We start from the raw sequence: 14,631 nt of genomic DNA, 5'->3' as shown, positions 1-14,631 counted from the left end.
TTTATTCAGAAGTAAGTCTTGTTGAGTTCAGTAGGGCTTCCTCCCAGGAAAATGGGTGTAGGATTACAACAAAACTTTAGCTGAGCGACCTCATTAAAGCTGAACAAACCTAAAAGTCTCCATTAAAATCTACACAAGGTTTTTATGTGGTGGGAATCCAAATATGTTAGTACTTACTTTTCAAGCAAATATTTCCCATCACTAATTTGCTCCAATATATGTTGCAGCTTTTTGAGTTCTTCCTGTAGTGGGACAAAAATAAAAGATGCCAATGTATTAATTTGATGTACTCGGTATTTGTCTTGAAGCAAGACACTGCAGCTCTCAGGATAACCGAATGCCTATACGAACCTGCAAGCAGAATGAGTGCAACAGCCATCTCTTCATATTTGATTCCCAACACCTGATTTATAGAGTTATACCCCCTCTGATGCTGCAGACAATATAGCCATCACAACTAGTATCGACCCTATTTCCACGACTGTACTTTGTTTGAACTTTAATATGTTGCAACATGTCCTGGGACCTGCTGGTAAATGGCAGGTAATGATGATGGTGATACAGACAGCAATCTCATCCTCCTTGCCTCTCATGCAATGGCTGCTAGTTCCAGCTGCAACCTTTGCTGGTGGGAGAGGAAAGCTGTAGATCTAAAAGGGATTGGACAAATTCATGGACAACAGGTCTATCTGCCTGTTAGTCATGATGGCAACCCACATGCATGTCACTTGCTGGGGACGAAGAGTAAGAAAATATTATTAGTTCCATGTCCCGCTTTGTGAAGGCTACCCTGTGAAGACTCAATGGACATTTGGTACAATTCAGCAGGGCTCCTCTTGTGCTCAGGTTAAGTGGATTGCCCCATCCGGTTAATATGAGATACAGCTGGAGAAAAGGGTCGCCTACATGATGCCCATTAATTGGGATGGGGAGGGCAAAGGTGGTGCAGTGAGGCAAAGATGAGGCAGAGGAAAGCGAAGGCAAAGAAAAGCCAAGCAAAGTCTGTGGCAAAGATTATTAATAGCAATGGCCTAACAAGAAAAGCAGAGGGATAAAACATATAAATAGGCTCTGCCCTTGATATGAAAAGCAATTACCTGTCCCTGAGAAATGCATCTTTCTGTGTGAAGGGACCTTTGCTGACATGCTTTTCATTAACAAGTTCTAGACTCAGATTTAACACAATAAAAAGTTATTCAGGCAAAAACAAACAAACCACAAAAGGCTCAAAGAACCCAGATAAGACTAGAAAACAAACACATCATCTCTAACTCAATATATCACGCCATTCTCTACTGTGTATCAATCCTGTACTAATTTAAGATGAAGTGGACTTGAAGGCAATTTAAGAAGCGGAGGCATTGCTTCACGTCTTCCTTTAGCTCATTAGTTTTAGAATGTAATGTAAAGACAAAGGCCAATCGGAGCTAAGTGAGGCTCAGGGTGAATTGCTTGCCAGTTTGCAAGGTAAAAAACCCTCAAAGTTGACAAGGTTAAGATCATTCTAAAAACAAAAGGAGGAAATGTGCATTGTACGTTGCGCCAAAGCTGACCTGAGAATAAATCTGGGAATGAAAATAAAGTTTTGGATTTGTTGGCAAGGAGACCCATAGCTCAAACATACCTGTGTTCTGCATTCTCAAGTAAAGGGTCAGTTTAGGTTAGGGCTGAGTCAAAGGTCACCTGATACTGGAGCTACTCCTTTAATGTCTGTAAAGGTAAAGGTACCTCTGACCATTAGGTCCAGTTGCGGACGACTCTGGGGTTGCGTGCTCATCTCGCTCTATAGGCCGAGGGAGCCAGTGTTTGTCCGCAGACAGCTTCCGGGTCAAGTGGCCAGCATGACTAAGCCACTTCTGGTGAACCAGAGTAGCGCACAGAAACGCCATTTACCTTCCCACCGGAGCAGTACCTATTTATCTACTTGCACTTTGACAAGCTTTCAAACTGCTAGGTGGGCAGAAGCTGGGACTGAACAACGGGATCTCACCCCATTGCGGGGATTCAAATCGCTGACCTTCTGATTGGCAAGCCCTAGGCTCTGTGGTTTAGACCACAGCACCACCCACGCCTGTAGAAAATACTAAACATCAATGGGCTGGTTGCAGCACATGTTGTTATTGCTGCTGATGACAGATTAATGAGTATCAGGGTGAGGGCCTTCTCAGTGCTGGCCCCCATTTGGAATTTCATTCCCAGGGGGATATTATGCCATGTTACAATTGATTTTAAAGTAAATTCTGAAGGTATTTCATTCCGGTGTGCCTTTGGTGGAAGTACTGTGCTTGAGGATTACAGGGGCTAAAGGTTTTAGCTTCATGATTTTTAGCCTAATGGTGCTGCACACCTGGCCTCCTGCCAGTGGCTTTGCTGTGATCACCAGGAGGGAGCTTGACCAGGAATCTGAACCCACGTCTTACTCTGTCCAACATTCTATCCACTCTTTGCTGCTCCTTGGTTAACTGAGGTTTACCAACTTTTGCCAATTTTCCTCTCCCTCCTGCCTACTCCAGTTCCACCTCCAAAAAAGTCCCCCCCCAAAAAAGTGGCTTACTTGATGACTCTGCTTGTGTATGTTCACCATGCCAACCTTCCCACTGCTTTGCCTCTACCCTCTTCTTCCCAGTAAGCAACAGTAAGCCATCTGCTAGAAAGCTAGCAAAGCAGTTCTGCCCACCTAGTGAGCCATTTCCTCCAGCTGCAGGATGTCTGCGCTGGCTCAAAAGTCATCTGTTGACAGAATGAGCCTTTTCATCTGCAGAAGGCAAAGCCTAGACCCAACCCAATGAGACTGCAAAGTTACAGTGTTCTGAAACTTGGTAGATGTACCTTCTACCATAAAACACAGTCTTAAGTTCCTGCTGTGGGGAAGCAGAATTTTCAGAAATTAAAAATGGACACTGCATCACAGATTTACTAATGATGCAACTTTCATTTCCCATCAACTTGGAAACACTGATCAATACTTCAACAATATATCAGGTATAAAGTAGATTTGTCAAGATGCGTTAAAAAACGTCTTCCAACTTCTCAGTTTCTGAATGACGCACCCCCTATCCACTTCATTAAATGGCTGAAATGTTGTAAAATGATTTTAAACACTTACCGTTGCAGACCAATTTAAAAGCCATTTGGAGGAGCCCAGTCATTAAACTCATCTTCCATTTCCAGATTTCCTCAAAAATAGTTTCTCCTTTTTGACATGTGTAAAACTCAGAAAACTCCCCAAGTTTTCCTGAAAAATTACTTGCCTATAGTACTTGATTCTAAAAGATAACCTTTTTCATTTTCCAAAGCACTCCAGCGGTCAATTTTGTTTTCAATGTATCCCAAAGCAACATAAGGTAATTTAGAATGTGGAAACAATTTACAATTGACTTTATATATAGCCAAGGGTGACAAAACCTACATGACTTACATAAATCATTTTGTGCATGTGTTTGACATCATTTTATATTAACCTAGGGGTAAAGACTTAGTAAAAAACAACAACAACCCTTTCTAAAAAATGTCTGCAACATTTTTGGGACCATTCAATCATTCGATTAAATATTATTGGCTTGTTTTTTTTATGGAAAGCTGTAATAGGACAACTACAAAAGGGGCTAGTAAAATTTGCATAATTTGGAACAGCAGAAGACATAAAATCTATACTAATTTCAGTTTTGCATCATTAAACATGAAGTATTGATTATTGCTCCTTGCAACAAAATTTATGAAGCCAGCCATGTTGCTGTGTCCACATAAAGTGATTTTGATGTTTTGCCCTGAGACCTCAAGTGCCGTAAATGATGGCTCCTGGTGACAGGCTACAGCTGAGATGCTGTTGTTCCAATTCACAGCCTTAGGAGATACATCTCCTAGATTATGCCGGGAGTGACCCAGCTGCAAACTCCAACTTCAGAAAATTAAATTGGAAGCAGTCCAAACTTCTGTTGAAATACACAGTGAATTACGAGGCTTCTATCAACTTGTTATAATGTAAATGTACTGTAAAATTCAGTGCCATACCTCTTCTTCCCAACCCCGCTGTTGAGAAAGGACATTAATAGTTAAAGAAACGGGGGGTCCAAAAATGCAACCTTGCTTTTTGAAGTGCGGAAGTGTTACTCATTTCTTGCTTGTGTCTATGGAGTTTGTAGATTTATATTGCTAAGGAATAATATTGTGGTGCCGTACGCAAGTGTTACTTGGGAAAGTCTATCAAGGAATGAAGTGCAGTAGGCCATTTTCTTCTCCTCTAGCTACTTCTCCCAGCTCTGCCAACATTTCTTTCACACAACTGGTGATGTCCATGTGTTTTCCTAGGCAATGTCAGAATCACACCCTCACAACTTGATCCCATTATGCTCTGATAACCTTTGAATTTCTTAGGGGCCAAACATTCAATACCTATATATTTATAACAGGGACTCCCAAACTATGTTCTGTGGACCATCAGTGGTCCACAAGCTGCATTCTGGTGGTCTGCAGCTTGTCCACATTAAATATCTATTATTAATTTCAATTCTATTTTTATTGCTTCTTAACCGTTCTTAACCTGAAACTGTTCTTAACCTGAAGCACCACTTTAGCTAATGGGGCTTCCTGCTGCCGCCGTGCCGCAGGAGCTCGATTTCTGTTCTCATCCTGAAGCAAAGTTCTTAACCCGAGGTAATATTTCTGGGTTAGCGGAGTCTGTAACCTGAAGCGTATGTAACCCAAGGTACCACTGTACAAATAATAATAATAATAATAATAATAATAATAATAATAATAATATGAGAAACTTTCAGTTAGCCTTTTAGCCTATGCAAATGTACAAAACTGAAAACTCCAGCCAAGAGAACCTGAGGTGTAATAACACATCTAAATGTAACTTTCTTCTTATCCCTGCTTTCATCTGCTTTGTGGCTCTTACATGGTTAATTGTCCCTCTCATTTAAGGGTGAGTTGCCATGGTGATTGTTCAGCACTGAGACTGATGGACTAATGAGAGAACACAAAAAGTATTGCCTGCTTCACAGAGGCTGACAGTGTCGGTAAACTTTGTTCATTAAACCAAAAGGACCGCACTTGGGAGAATAATGTTATCAATGGCTGTCGGTGACAATGGCTTTATATGCGTTCTGCCTCTAGGGGAGTGCTCAGTTGCACCCAGGTCCTTCTTTCGGACTTGTCTGGTTTGTCACTGTGGAAACAAGATGCTGCACCACATGATCCAGAAGGCCTCTTCTTATGACGTGGACTGTCAATTATTGTATCTTTTCCAGCAGTCCAGTGAGGCCTAATCAATTGGCATTGTGTGTCAGACATATGTAGTACATACCTTGCTTAACCTGATGAACCAGGTTAGTTTCCTCAAGAAAGCTTTAAAGAGCTTAAGACCAGTTTTCTTGAGGCATCACCCTAACACAAACATGTTGACTCAGTTGCTTCAATCTGCAGAACTGGCACAGGTTACAGGTGCCAGATGATACCCATTCCACACTGGTAAAAAATCAATATTTTCACTTGGCAGCACCTACACTTTGGAACTCCATGCCTATTGACATCAGACAGGTGCCTTTGCTGTTTTCTTTTTGGCACTTATTTAAGTAGGTCTATCCAGACATGTAGGGATGCGGGTGGTGCTGTGGTCCAAACCACAGAGCCTAGGGCTTGCCAATCAGAAGGTCAGCAGTTTGAATCCCCGCGACGGGGTGAGCTCCCGTTGCTTGGACCCAGCTCCTGCCCACCTAGCAGTTCGAAAGCATGTCAAAGTGCAAGTAGATAAATAGGTACCGCTCCAGTGGGAAGGTAAACGGTGTTTCCGTGTGCTGCTCTGGTTCGCCAGAAGCGGCTTAGTCATGCTGGCCACATGACCCGGAAGCTGTCTGTGGACAAACATCAGCTCCCACGGCCTATAGAGCAAGATGAGCACCGCAACCCCAGAGTCATCTGCAACTGGACCTAATGGTCAGGGGTACCTTTACCTTTACCTTTATCCAGACATGTAGAAGTTGGCATGTGTTTCATTTTATTATGACCCAACTGCTCATTTTGATTAAATGCTGATTTAATTTAATAAAAATAATAATACCTATTTTAATTTTTTTTATTGACTTATTTTTGTAAACCAGAAGTTTAATTTTTTGTAGGCCACTTAAGGGTCTGTTTCCAATCAAGCAGTATGTAAATAAATAAATAAATTATGAAACAAATAAAATTGTTTTCCTTCCCACAATTTAACATATTGCTCTCTTAGTTTTTGAATTAATTACTCTACCAAGTGCTGAGACTAGTTGCTACTCTCATAAGGAACAGCAGCGTTCCTCTGTTTTTAGACTGTCCCCTTTTATATGAGTTAATAAACCTATTTTAGGGTATAAACAAATTTTTATCTCCAAATGTATTATTAATTGTTCCTAAAATGTTTATAGCCTCTTCACAAGACCACAAGCATTTGGAATGCTTGATGCCTGCCGACTAACACAGATGATTGATGGTGGAAGTTTGCATCCTATACCTCCTGCAAAAATCTATAAAAGAACAAAAATGAAGAAAGTTTTAATTTATGGCAACATCAAATTGTTTCCCTGACAGGGAAGTCATTGATTGTTCCTTTTTCTTTCTTTGAAGCTGGTCTGGGACCGTAATAAATTTCATTTCATTTTCTTTCTTTTCTTTTTCTACCATTTTAAATTATTTATTTATTTATGGTTACAAATATGTATATGCACTGATTTGTCTATGGAAAAATAAACAGTTTGCACCGACCATTCCTCCCCCAGTGCTTTTCCCAACCCATCTGCAGTAGCAATTTTTGCAGGAGGGGCAAACAAAAGGACTAGGAGAGGGATAAAGGTAAAGGGACCCCTGACCATTAGGTCCAGTCGTGGCCGACTCTGGGGTTGCGGCACTCATCTCGCTTTATTGGCCGAGGGAGCCAGTGTACAGCTGTGGTCATGTGGCCAGCATGACTAAGCCACTTCTGGCGAACCAGAGCAGCGCACAGAAACACCGTTTACCTTCCCGCCGGAGCGGTACCTATTTATCTACTTGCACTTTGTGCTTTCAAACTGCTAGGTTGGCAGGAGCTGGGACCGAGCAACAGGAGATCACCCCATTGAAGGGATTCGAACCACCGACCTTCTGATCAGCAAGCCCTAGGCTCTGTGGTTTAACCCACAGCTCTACCCGCGTCCCTAGGAGAGGGATGGAAGGCCAATTGCTGATCCCTTGCCTCTTCAATGAATTGGTGCTTTCAAAGCTCTCTACTCTGGGGGTTTCAGCAGTAACATTCAGCTAACGTAACAATCTGTGTCCCTGTTTACACGGAGTCAAGCTGTTATGTTCATGGAGTTGTTCACGTGTAATGCTTAGAGTGTACAGTCTATGTTCCTGTGTACACAACAGCTGAGCTGCACAAATCAACAAATGTACGCTCTTTCACACAAGCTCTTGTAGAGACAGCTTGCACCTGTATTAGGTGTGAACAAGCTTTCTCTGGGTGGCAACCTGGCAGAGCCATTTGTTGTTGTTGTTGTATCATTAGAGGTGATAAGAATATACAGCCGGGCGCATTGGGGTGCTTTCATGCATGCATTTGTATTTCTAAACAACATACATCAATCAAACACCAATGAAAGTCAGAATAGAGGAAGGTGTCATGTTGCACAGAAAATGAAGCCAAGAGCACGAGCTGGAGGGCAGGAATAATTGGAGCCTTTCAAACTGGAAAGATATAACTGCTAATTAGAACACCACTGGGATAAACATTACGCTTTGTAGATGCTTAGTGGAAATGGTTAAGTGATGGCACTGCAAGCAAGATTTCTAAATACCTACCCGATAAATGGAATACACTTACGGGAGCAGTAGCCACCAAGCAATTAACTCATACTGTTTATTGCTCTTCGTTTCATTATTCTCCGTTCTAGCAGATGCTGCAGTTCAACGTGTGCCCTACTATATTTTATTAGGGGCTGTTCACAGGACAATAATCAAGAGTACTGCGACCATTTCAAAAACACATCTTTAGCCCCAGCACAAGCTCTGCATTTGGCAGAGCACAGCCACCATGTGAGACAGAAGAGCACCATCAGTAGTCTATTGCACATTATATGTTTCTGGGCTAGAACACTTTAGGACCACAGATGGAGGATTACATTTATGAATGTTCTCTTGAATTAGGGTGGTTTTTAAAAAAGCCCTTTCACATACACAATTTGCTTGCCAGGGTGATGGTCCTAGGAAAGCCATCTTCCATAAATACTCAGACCCTCCAAGTGTCCCTATTTTCCAGGGACAGTCCCGGATTTACAGAAGCCGTCACAGTTTCTGATTTGATCCAGGAATGTCCCGCTTTCCTTTTGTTGTTGTTTAGTCGTTTAGTCGTGTCCAACTCTTTGTGACCCCATGGACCAGAGCACGCCAGGCACTCCTGTCTTCCACTGCCTCCCGCAGTTTGGTCAAACTCATGCCGGTCGCTTCGAGAACACTGTCCAACCATCTCGTCCTCTGTCATCCCCTTCTCCTTGTGCCCTCCATCTTTCCCAACATTAGGGTCTTTTCCAGTCTTCTCTTCTCATGAAGTGGCCAAAGTATTGGAGCCTCAGCTTCAGGATCTGTCCCTCCAGTGAGCAGTCAAGGCTGATTTCCTTAAGAATGGATAGGTTTGATCTTCTTGCAGTCCATGGGACTCTCAAGAGTCTCCTCCAGCACCATAATTCAAAAGCATCAATTCTTCGGCAATCAGCCTTCTTTATGGTCCAGCTCTCACTTCCATACATCACTACTGGGCAAACAATAGCTTTAACTATATGGACCTTGCCCGCTTTCCTTTAGGATGTCCCTATTTTCATTGGAGAAACGTTGGGAGGTATGGTAGAGTTTGGATTTGATATCCCGCCTTTCACTCCCCTTCAGGAGTCTCAAAGCGGCTAATAATCTCCTTTTCCCTTCCTCCCCCACAACAAACACTCTGTGAGGTGAGTGGGGCTGAGAGACTTCAAAGAAGTGTGACTAGCCCAAGGTCACCCAGCAGCTGCATGTGGAGGAGCGGAGACACGAATCCGGTTCCCCAGATTACGTGACTACCGCTCTTAACCACTACACCACACTGTAGGAACAGGGCTTTTTTTCACCTGTTTCTCGGTAGAACTCGGTAGAACTCAGTTCTGGCACCCCTCAGGTGGGTGCCACTGCCATTATAATAGATCAAGGGTGGCATTCCTGCTGATTTCCAGCACCTCTCTTTCCAGGAAAATAGCACTGGGCAGGATGTCCCTATTTTCATCGGACAAATGTTGGAAGGTATGCATACTGCCTATCTATAAACAGGGTGTGTGTTCTTTTTTACAATGTAGTCCAGACGTTCTGTCATCCTTTGACTCTGGGGTGGGTGCTGTTGCACTCAGTCCCTGCTTCCAGGCTTCTCAGAGGCAACTGGTTGGCCATTGTGAGAACAGGATGGTGGTCTGGGTTGGCCTTTGGTCTGATCTAACAGGGCTTTTCCTAGGTTCTTATAGCTACTCCACAGGAACATTCCTAAGATTTGGACAGAATATGACTAGAAATCTTGGAGCTTTATAGATAGCAATTTTACTACAAATCCTTATACAGTCGTACCTTGGTTTTCAAACAGCTTAGTTCTTGAACCTTTAGGCTCCCGAAAGCCGCAAACCCGGAAGTGACTGTTCTGGTTTGCGAACTATTTTTGGAAGTCGAACGTCCGACGGGGCTTCCGTGGCTTCCGATTGGCTGCAGGAGCTTCATGCAGCTAATCAGAAATCATGCTTTGGTTTCTGAATGTTTTGGAAGTTGAACGGACTTCCAGAACAGATTCCGTTCAACTTCCAAGGTATGACTGTATGCCTCGGCCCAGTATACCTGAAGGAGCGTCTCCACCCCCATCGTTCTGCCCAGACACTGAGGTCCAGCACCAAGGGCCTTCTGGCAGTTCCCTCACTGCGAGAAGCAAAACTACAGGGAACCAGGCAGAGGGCCTTTTTGGTAGTGGCGCCCACCCTGTGGAACGCCCTGCCACCAGATGTCAAAGAGATAAACAACTACCTGACATTTAGAAGACATCTGAAGGCAGCCCTGTTCAGGGAAGTTTTTAATGTGTGACATTTTAATGTATTTTTAATCTTTCTTGGAAGCCGCCCAGAGTGGCGCGGTACAAATATATTATTATTATTATTATTATTATTATTATTATTATTATTATTAACCAATACATTGGTGGGGGGCTGAGTTCAGGCTGGGCAGCACTGCTTTGTGGTGGTTCCAGTCCTACTTGGATGGTTGGTTTCAGTGGGTGATGCTTGGGCACTGCAGACTGCTACTGATCTCATGGAGCTAATTTCATTGTTCTTTAGATCCTGGGTGTGGGGCTAGTTACCTCCCACTGAGATCTTTCATGTTTCTCAAGGGCTGCATGAGCGATGACAATGGCAACGATCACACAGTTTAACTCAGATTGTAAGACAACAGGAACACCTCCTTCATCTCAGATGGCACAATACTTCACTCCATAGGATCCCATCCAGATATTCTCATACGACACAAATGAATTATGAATGACAACCACGATAATGAATAAAGAAAGAAGAGGTGGAAGGAGAAGCAAAGTTCCCCGAGAAAAACATAAAGAAGGCAATGGAGAGTTAACAGCTGACATTTCTTTTTATAACAGAGCACGGGCTAATAGAATGGAAATCCAAAGACCATTTCCCTATTTAGATCTCCCACCCACATGCGTATCTGTGTTGAGACATGCTGTGCTCTGTCCCATTTCTTTGGCTAATAAGTTGTTTTCTTCCATGCCTACCGCCTCAGTAGCATGAAAAGAAACCGCAAGGTCCTATTGTTCTCCCATTGTAATGAGTTATCCCATACGGCTTTACGAGTTAAAAAAAATGCACACACAAACCCTAAAAATGGTACCGCAAGGGGCACTCAAATGTAGGATACACACACACACACACACACACACACACACACACTCCCCCCTATTTTTTTAAAACAGATCTCTTTTATGTTAGCTGCAGCGGTAGCTCTACATGTTAGTATACATCAGCTTTTTGACATGAGCAAAAGCCAAGAAAAGAGAATACATTTTTTTTGTTTTAGGAGTTTTGCGTTGGTTTTTTTTTATAAAATACATGAATGTTTGTCACTGGAGATTGTGGCCACAAGAGCCTGAAGGAGGCAATAAAAAGGCATGCAAGCCAGAACTAGATGCGAGGGTGCATGCAGCGCTGGGGTAGCCAGCACAGTGCCCTCCAGATGGCTTTACATTTCATGCCATTTCTTTGCTGTAGTGTTTCAAAACTGAAAACGGTCCTGAAATGCAATAAACAAATCTACCTGTGATTAACAGCCTGTATCAGCCAGGCTTGGGCTGCACTGTGCTGCTTTCTAGTTCCCAGACACATGATTTGTACACAGTCATATGCATGGTTACTCAAAAGTGAGCCCCACTGTGTTCAGTGGGGTTTAATACAGGTAACTAAACAAAATTTCAGCTTTAAATCTCTTTTTCTTAGAGGTCCTTTACGGCCTTAAAGTCACTCTAACGCACAGCTTCCGTAACTTGGGTCTTCAGTTGTTTTTGGACTACAATTCCCATCATCCCTAGCTAGCAGGACCAGTGGTCAGGAATGATGGGGACTGTAGTCCAAAAACAGCTGGAGACCCAAGTTTACAAAAGTCTGCTCTAACATATCCTGCACTGTGTCCATCAGCCTTCCCCAACTTGGTGACCTCCAAGTCATTCCCATCATTCCTGACCAAAGGGCCCTAGATGGGGCTGATCAAACAACATCTGAAGGGCACCAGGTTGGGGAAGGCTGGTGTACACCAAAATTTGGACTGATAATAGCCTAGATTAATTCTCTGAATGTCATCTTATAATTGTATTGTATCACTTAAAAAGAAAAATCACACCGTGTCATTCTCTCCTGGAACAATTCCTTTGTCTTGTTTCCACACTACATAGATCTAGTTGTTTGGTTTGTCTTCTGAAAGAACCAGTAAATGCATGAAAATCTCAGTTCCAACAAAAGCAGAGAGAAGACGATAAACAAGCATACCTGGTAGAGATGTTGAAGCTTGGCCCTGTGTATGGTTTTACTATAAATGCAAAATGCATTTCCTGATTATTATGAGCCCTTTAATAATCAGCTTCAAGAGCATTCTGTTAAGCAGCTTTCTATAAAACAACCCATTGACCCAGTATAATAAGCTAACAGCTCCTTGAAAATGCGACTATATCAGTCCAGGTGCATCTAAAAATATTTGAGGGCTGCAGTTCTATTGCTGGTGCTTAGGAAAGGAATAACCTGACTGAAATCAAGACACTTATGAGCCCATCAGTGTTTGCAGGATTGTAACTTTAGAACTGAGGGACGCAGGTGGCGCTGTGGGTTAAAGCCTCAGCGCCTAGGACTTGCCGATCGAAAGGTCGGCGGTTCGAATCCCTGCGGCGGGGTGCGCTCCCGCTGCTCGGTCCCAGCGCCTGCCAACCTAGCAGTTCGAAAGCACCTCCGGGTGCAAGTAGATAAATAGGGACCGCTTACCAGCGGGAAGGTAAACGGCGTTTCCGTGTGCGGCTCTGGCTCTGGCTCTGGCCAGAGCAGCGATGTCACGCTGGCCACGTGACCCGGAAGTGTCTCCGGACAGCGCTGGCCCCTGGCCTCTTAAGTAAGATGGGTGCACAACCCCAGAGTCTGTCAAGACTGGCCCGTACGGGCAGGGGTACCTTTACCTTTAACTTTAGAACTGAGAATGGATCAAATGCACTGGTAATCCCAGTGTCACTAAGTACACTAGAACCCAGCTGCTTTTATTACAGTCTAAATCTTTATATAAAGGGTGATTTCCTTTGAATAGGCTTATGCTGTGTTTATGCCATGAAAAACTTTCTCTTGAAAGAAATGAAGCCATTTGGATTACTTTTAGCAAAAAGCTACCTAAAGAATCAACCATCCATTAATTATTGTCAACCAAAGCAAAGCTGGATTGAAAATCAACGCTTCCTATTTTTCATTTCCCTGCCTTCTCTTATTCAAATGAATTATTCTCTCTTGATGGATCAATATAAAACACGCTCGGATTTAATATCCAGCAGCTGTTTAAGCCACATATGCAAACGGAGCCCGGTCTGGGAGCGAGAAACTAAAATAAGGAAGATGGTCATAATGAATGGAAAAAGCTTGGAGCATTATTCCTGTGTGATGTCTTTGCTGAGCGGTGCTATTCAGAATCCACCTCACAAACAACATCTGGCAATATTGAGATGGGGGGGGCAAAGTGTGTGTGGGGGGAATAATAGTTTGTGCCTATGCTGCACAAATAATTTGGAGGGGAATAGCTCTTTTTATAAAAGAGAAAGTATCAAAAACGGTCTAAGGTAGCTGCTGTATGAAAGGCAACAGTATATACAGTGGTACCTTGGGTTAATTCGTTCTGGAGGTCCGTCCTTAACCTGAAACTGTTCTTAACCTGAAGCACCACTTTAGCTAATGGGGCCTCCTGCTGCTGCTGAGCCGCCAGAGCATGATTTCTGTTCTCATCCTGAAGCAAAGTTCTTAACCTGAAGCACTATTTCTGGGTTAGCGGAGTCTGTAACCTGAAGCGTATGTAACCTGAAGTGTATGTAACCCAAGGTACCACTGTAGTTCAGGCCTGTGCGTACCCTCCAGCATTCCTCAGATGAAAATAGGAACATATTCTACATCAGTGTCCCACCCCCGTCATTGTCCCCTCCCTGCACCTCTTCCTTAGAGGCTAGGGCACAGACACAGACGTTGTGGCCAAATTAAGAAAGTTGAAGCCAAGCAACTGCTCTCAGGCGCCCGTTACCCCTATGCACCTCTAACAGCCAGGGCAGTGGCCTTGCAGACAGACCCTGTCCCATCCATTCCCCCACTCACGGGTACCAACTGTGCACCTGAGCTATGGGAGACCACTAATAGTGAAGACCTCAGCGACTGGGCAGGGATATAAGGGATCGGGCAGTCCTTGGAATGTTCTGGATCCAAGTCATTAAGGGCCTCCTAAATTAATATAAAAACCTGGAACCTGGCCTGGTAGTGTATGGCTGTCTATTCACTCATCAAAACAATTTCCCAGATTGAAAGGTCCTTTGCTAAAAAGACTAGGAGAAGACAGTAAAATTAAGTTTGCAATCTTACACACACGTACCTAGGAGTGAGTCCCATTGAACTCACTAGGCATTTCTGCTGAGCAAACATGCAAGTGCAATCCTACACATGCCTATTCAAAAGTAAGTCCCACTGAGTTCAGTGGGGCTTGCTCCCAGTTAAGTGGATATAGGACCGCAGCCTCAGGAACACTTGGAAAGTGGAAGCCTGTTGATAATGTGTTTGAGACTCTTTTAATGACTGTTTCTATGGTACTTGAGAATGTGAAGTGGGAGCATTTGCAAAGCAAACATTTCATCAGCTGCGGAAGCTGCTTAATCCAAGCACATATCAGCTGCACCACAAGCCATTATCTCTGTGCCCTGCAAAAATAAGAGCTTCAACCAAGCATCCATCAAAATAGAAAACGTTAGGCTAAATATGTATGGAATATAGTTGGAGTGACTTCAACTGGTTTTATAGTATGTGTTTAAATAACTCCATTAAAAGCAGAGTGCCT

The 14,631-nt window shown here is 43.3% G+C and overlaps 1 protein-coding gene across 2 annotated transcripts in view; it reads right to left on the bottom strand.

Moving 5' to 3' along the window:
• The window catches only part of LOC307216995 (schwannomin-interacting protein 1), a 387,429-nt gene that overhangs the window by 312,007 nt on the left and 60,791 nt on the right, over positions 1 to 14,631 (bottom strand). For both annotated transcript variants that reach the window (XM_079977952.1, XM_079977955.1), the window contains exon 2: positions 178 to 242. In XM_079977952.1, the coding sequence (XP_079834078.1) occupies positions 178 to 242 (65 nt within the window). The remainder of the gene's footprint in view (positions 1 to 177; positions 243 to 14,631) is intronic.

Source organism: Podarcis cretensis (genome assembly GCF_951804945.1).
Source record: "Podarcis cretensis genome assembly, chromosome: 5".
Taxonomy (NCBI): Eukaryota; Metazoa; Chordata; class Lepidosauria; order Squamata; family Lacertidae; genus Podarcis; species Podarcis cretensis.
The sequence above is the reverse complement of the archived record's forward strand: the minus strand, read 5'-3'. Positions and strand labels throughout refer to the sequence as shown.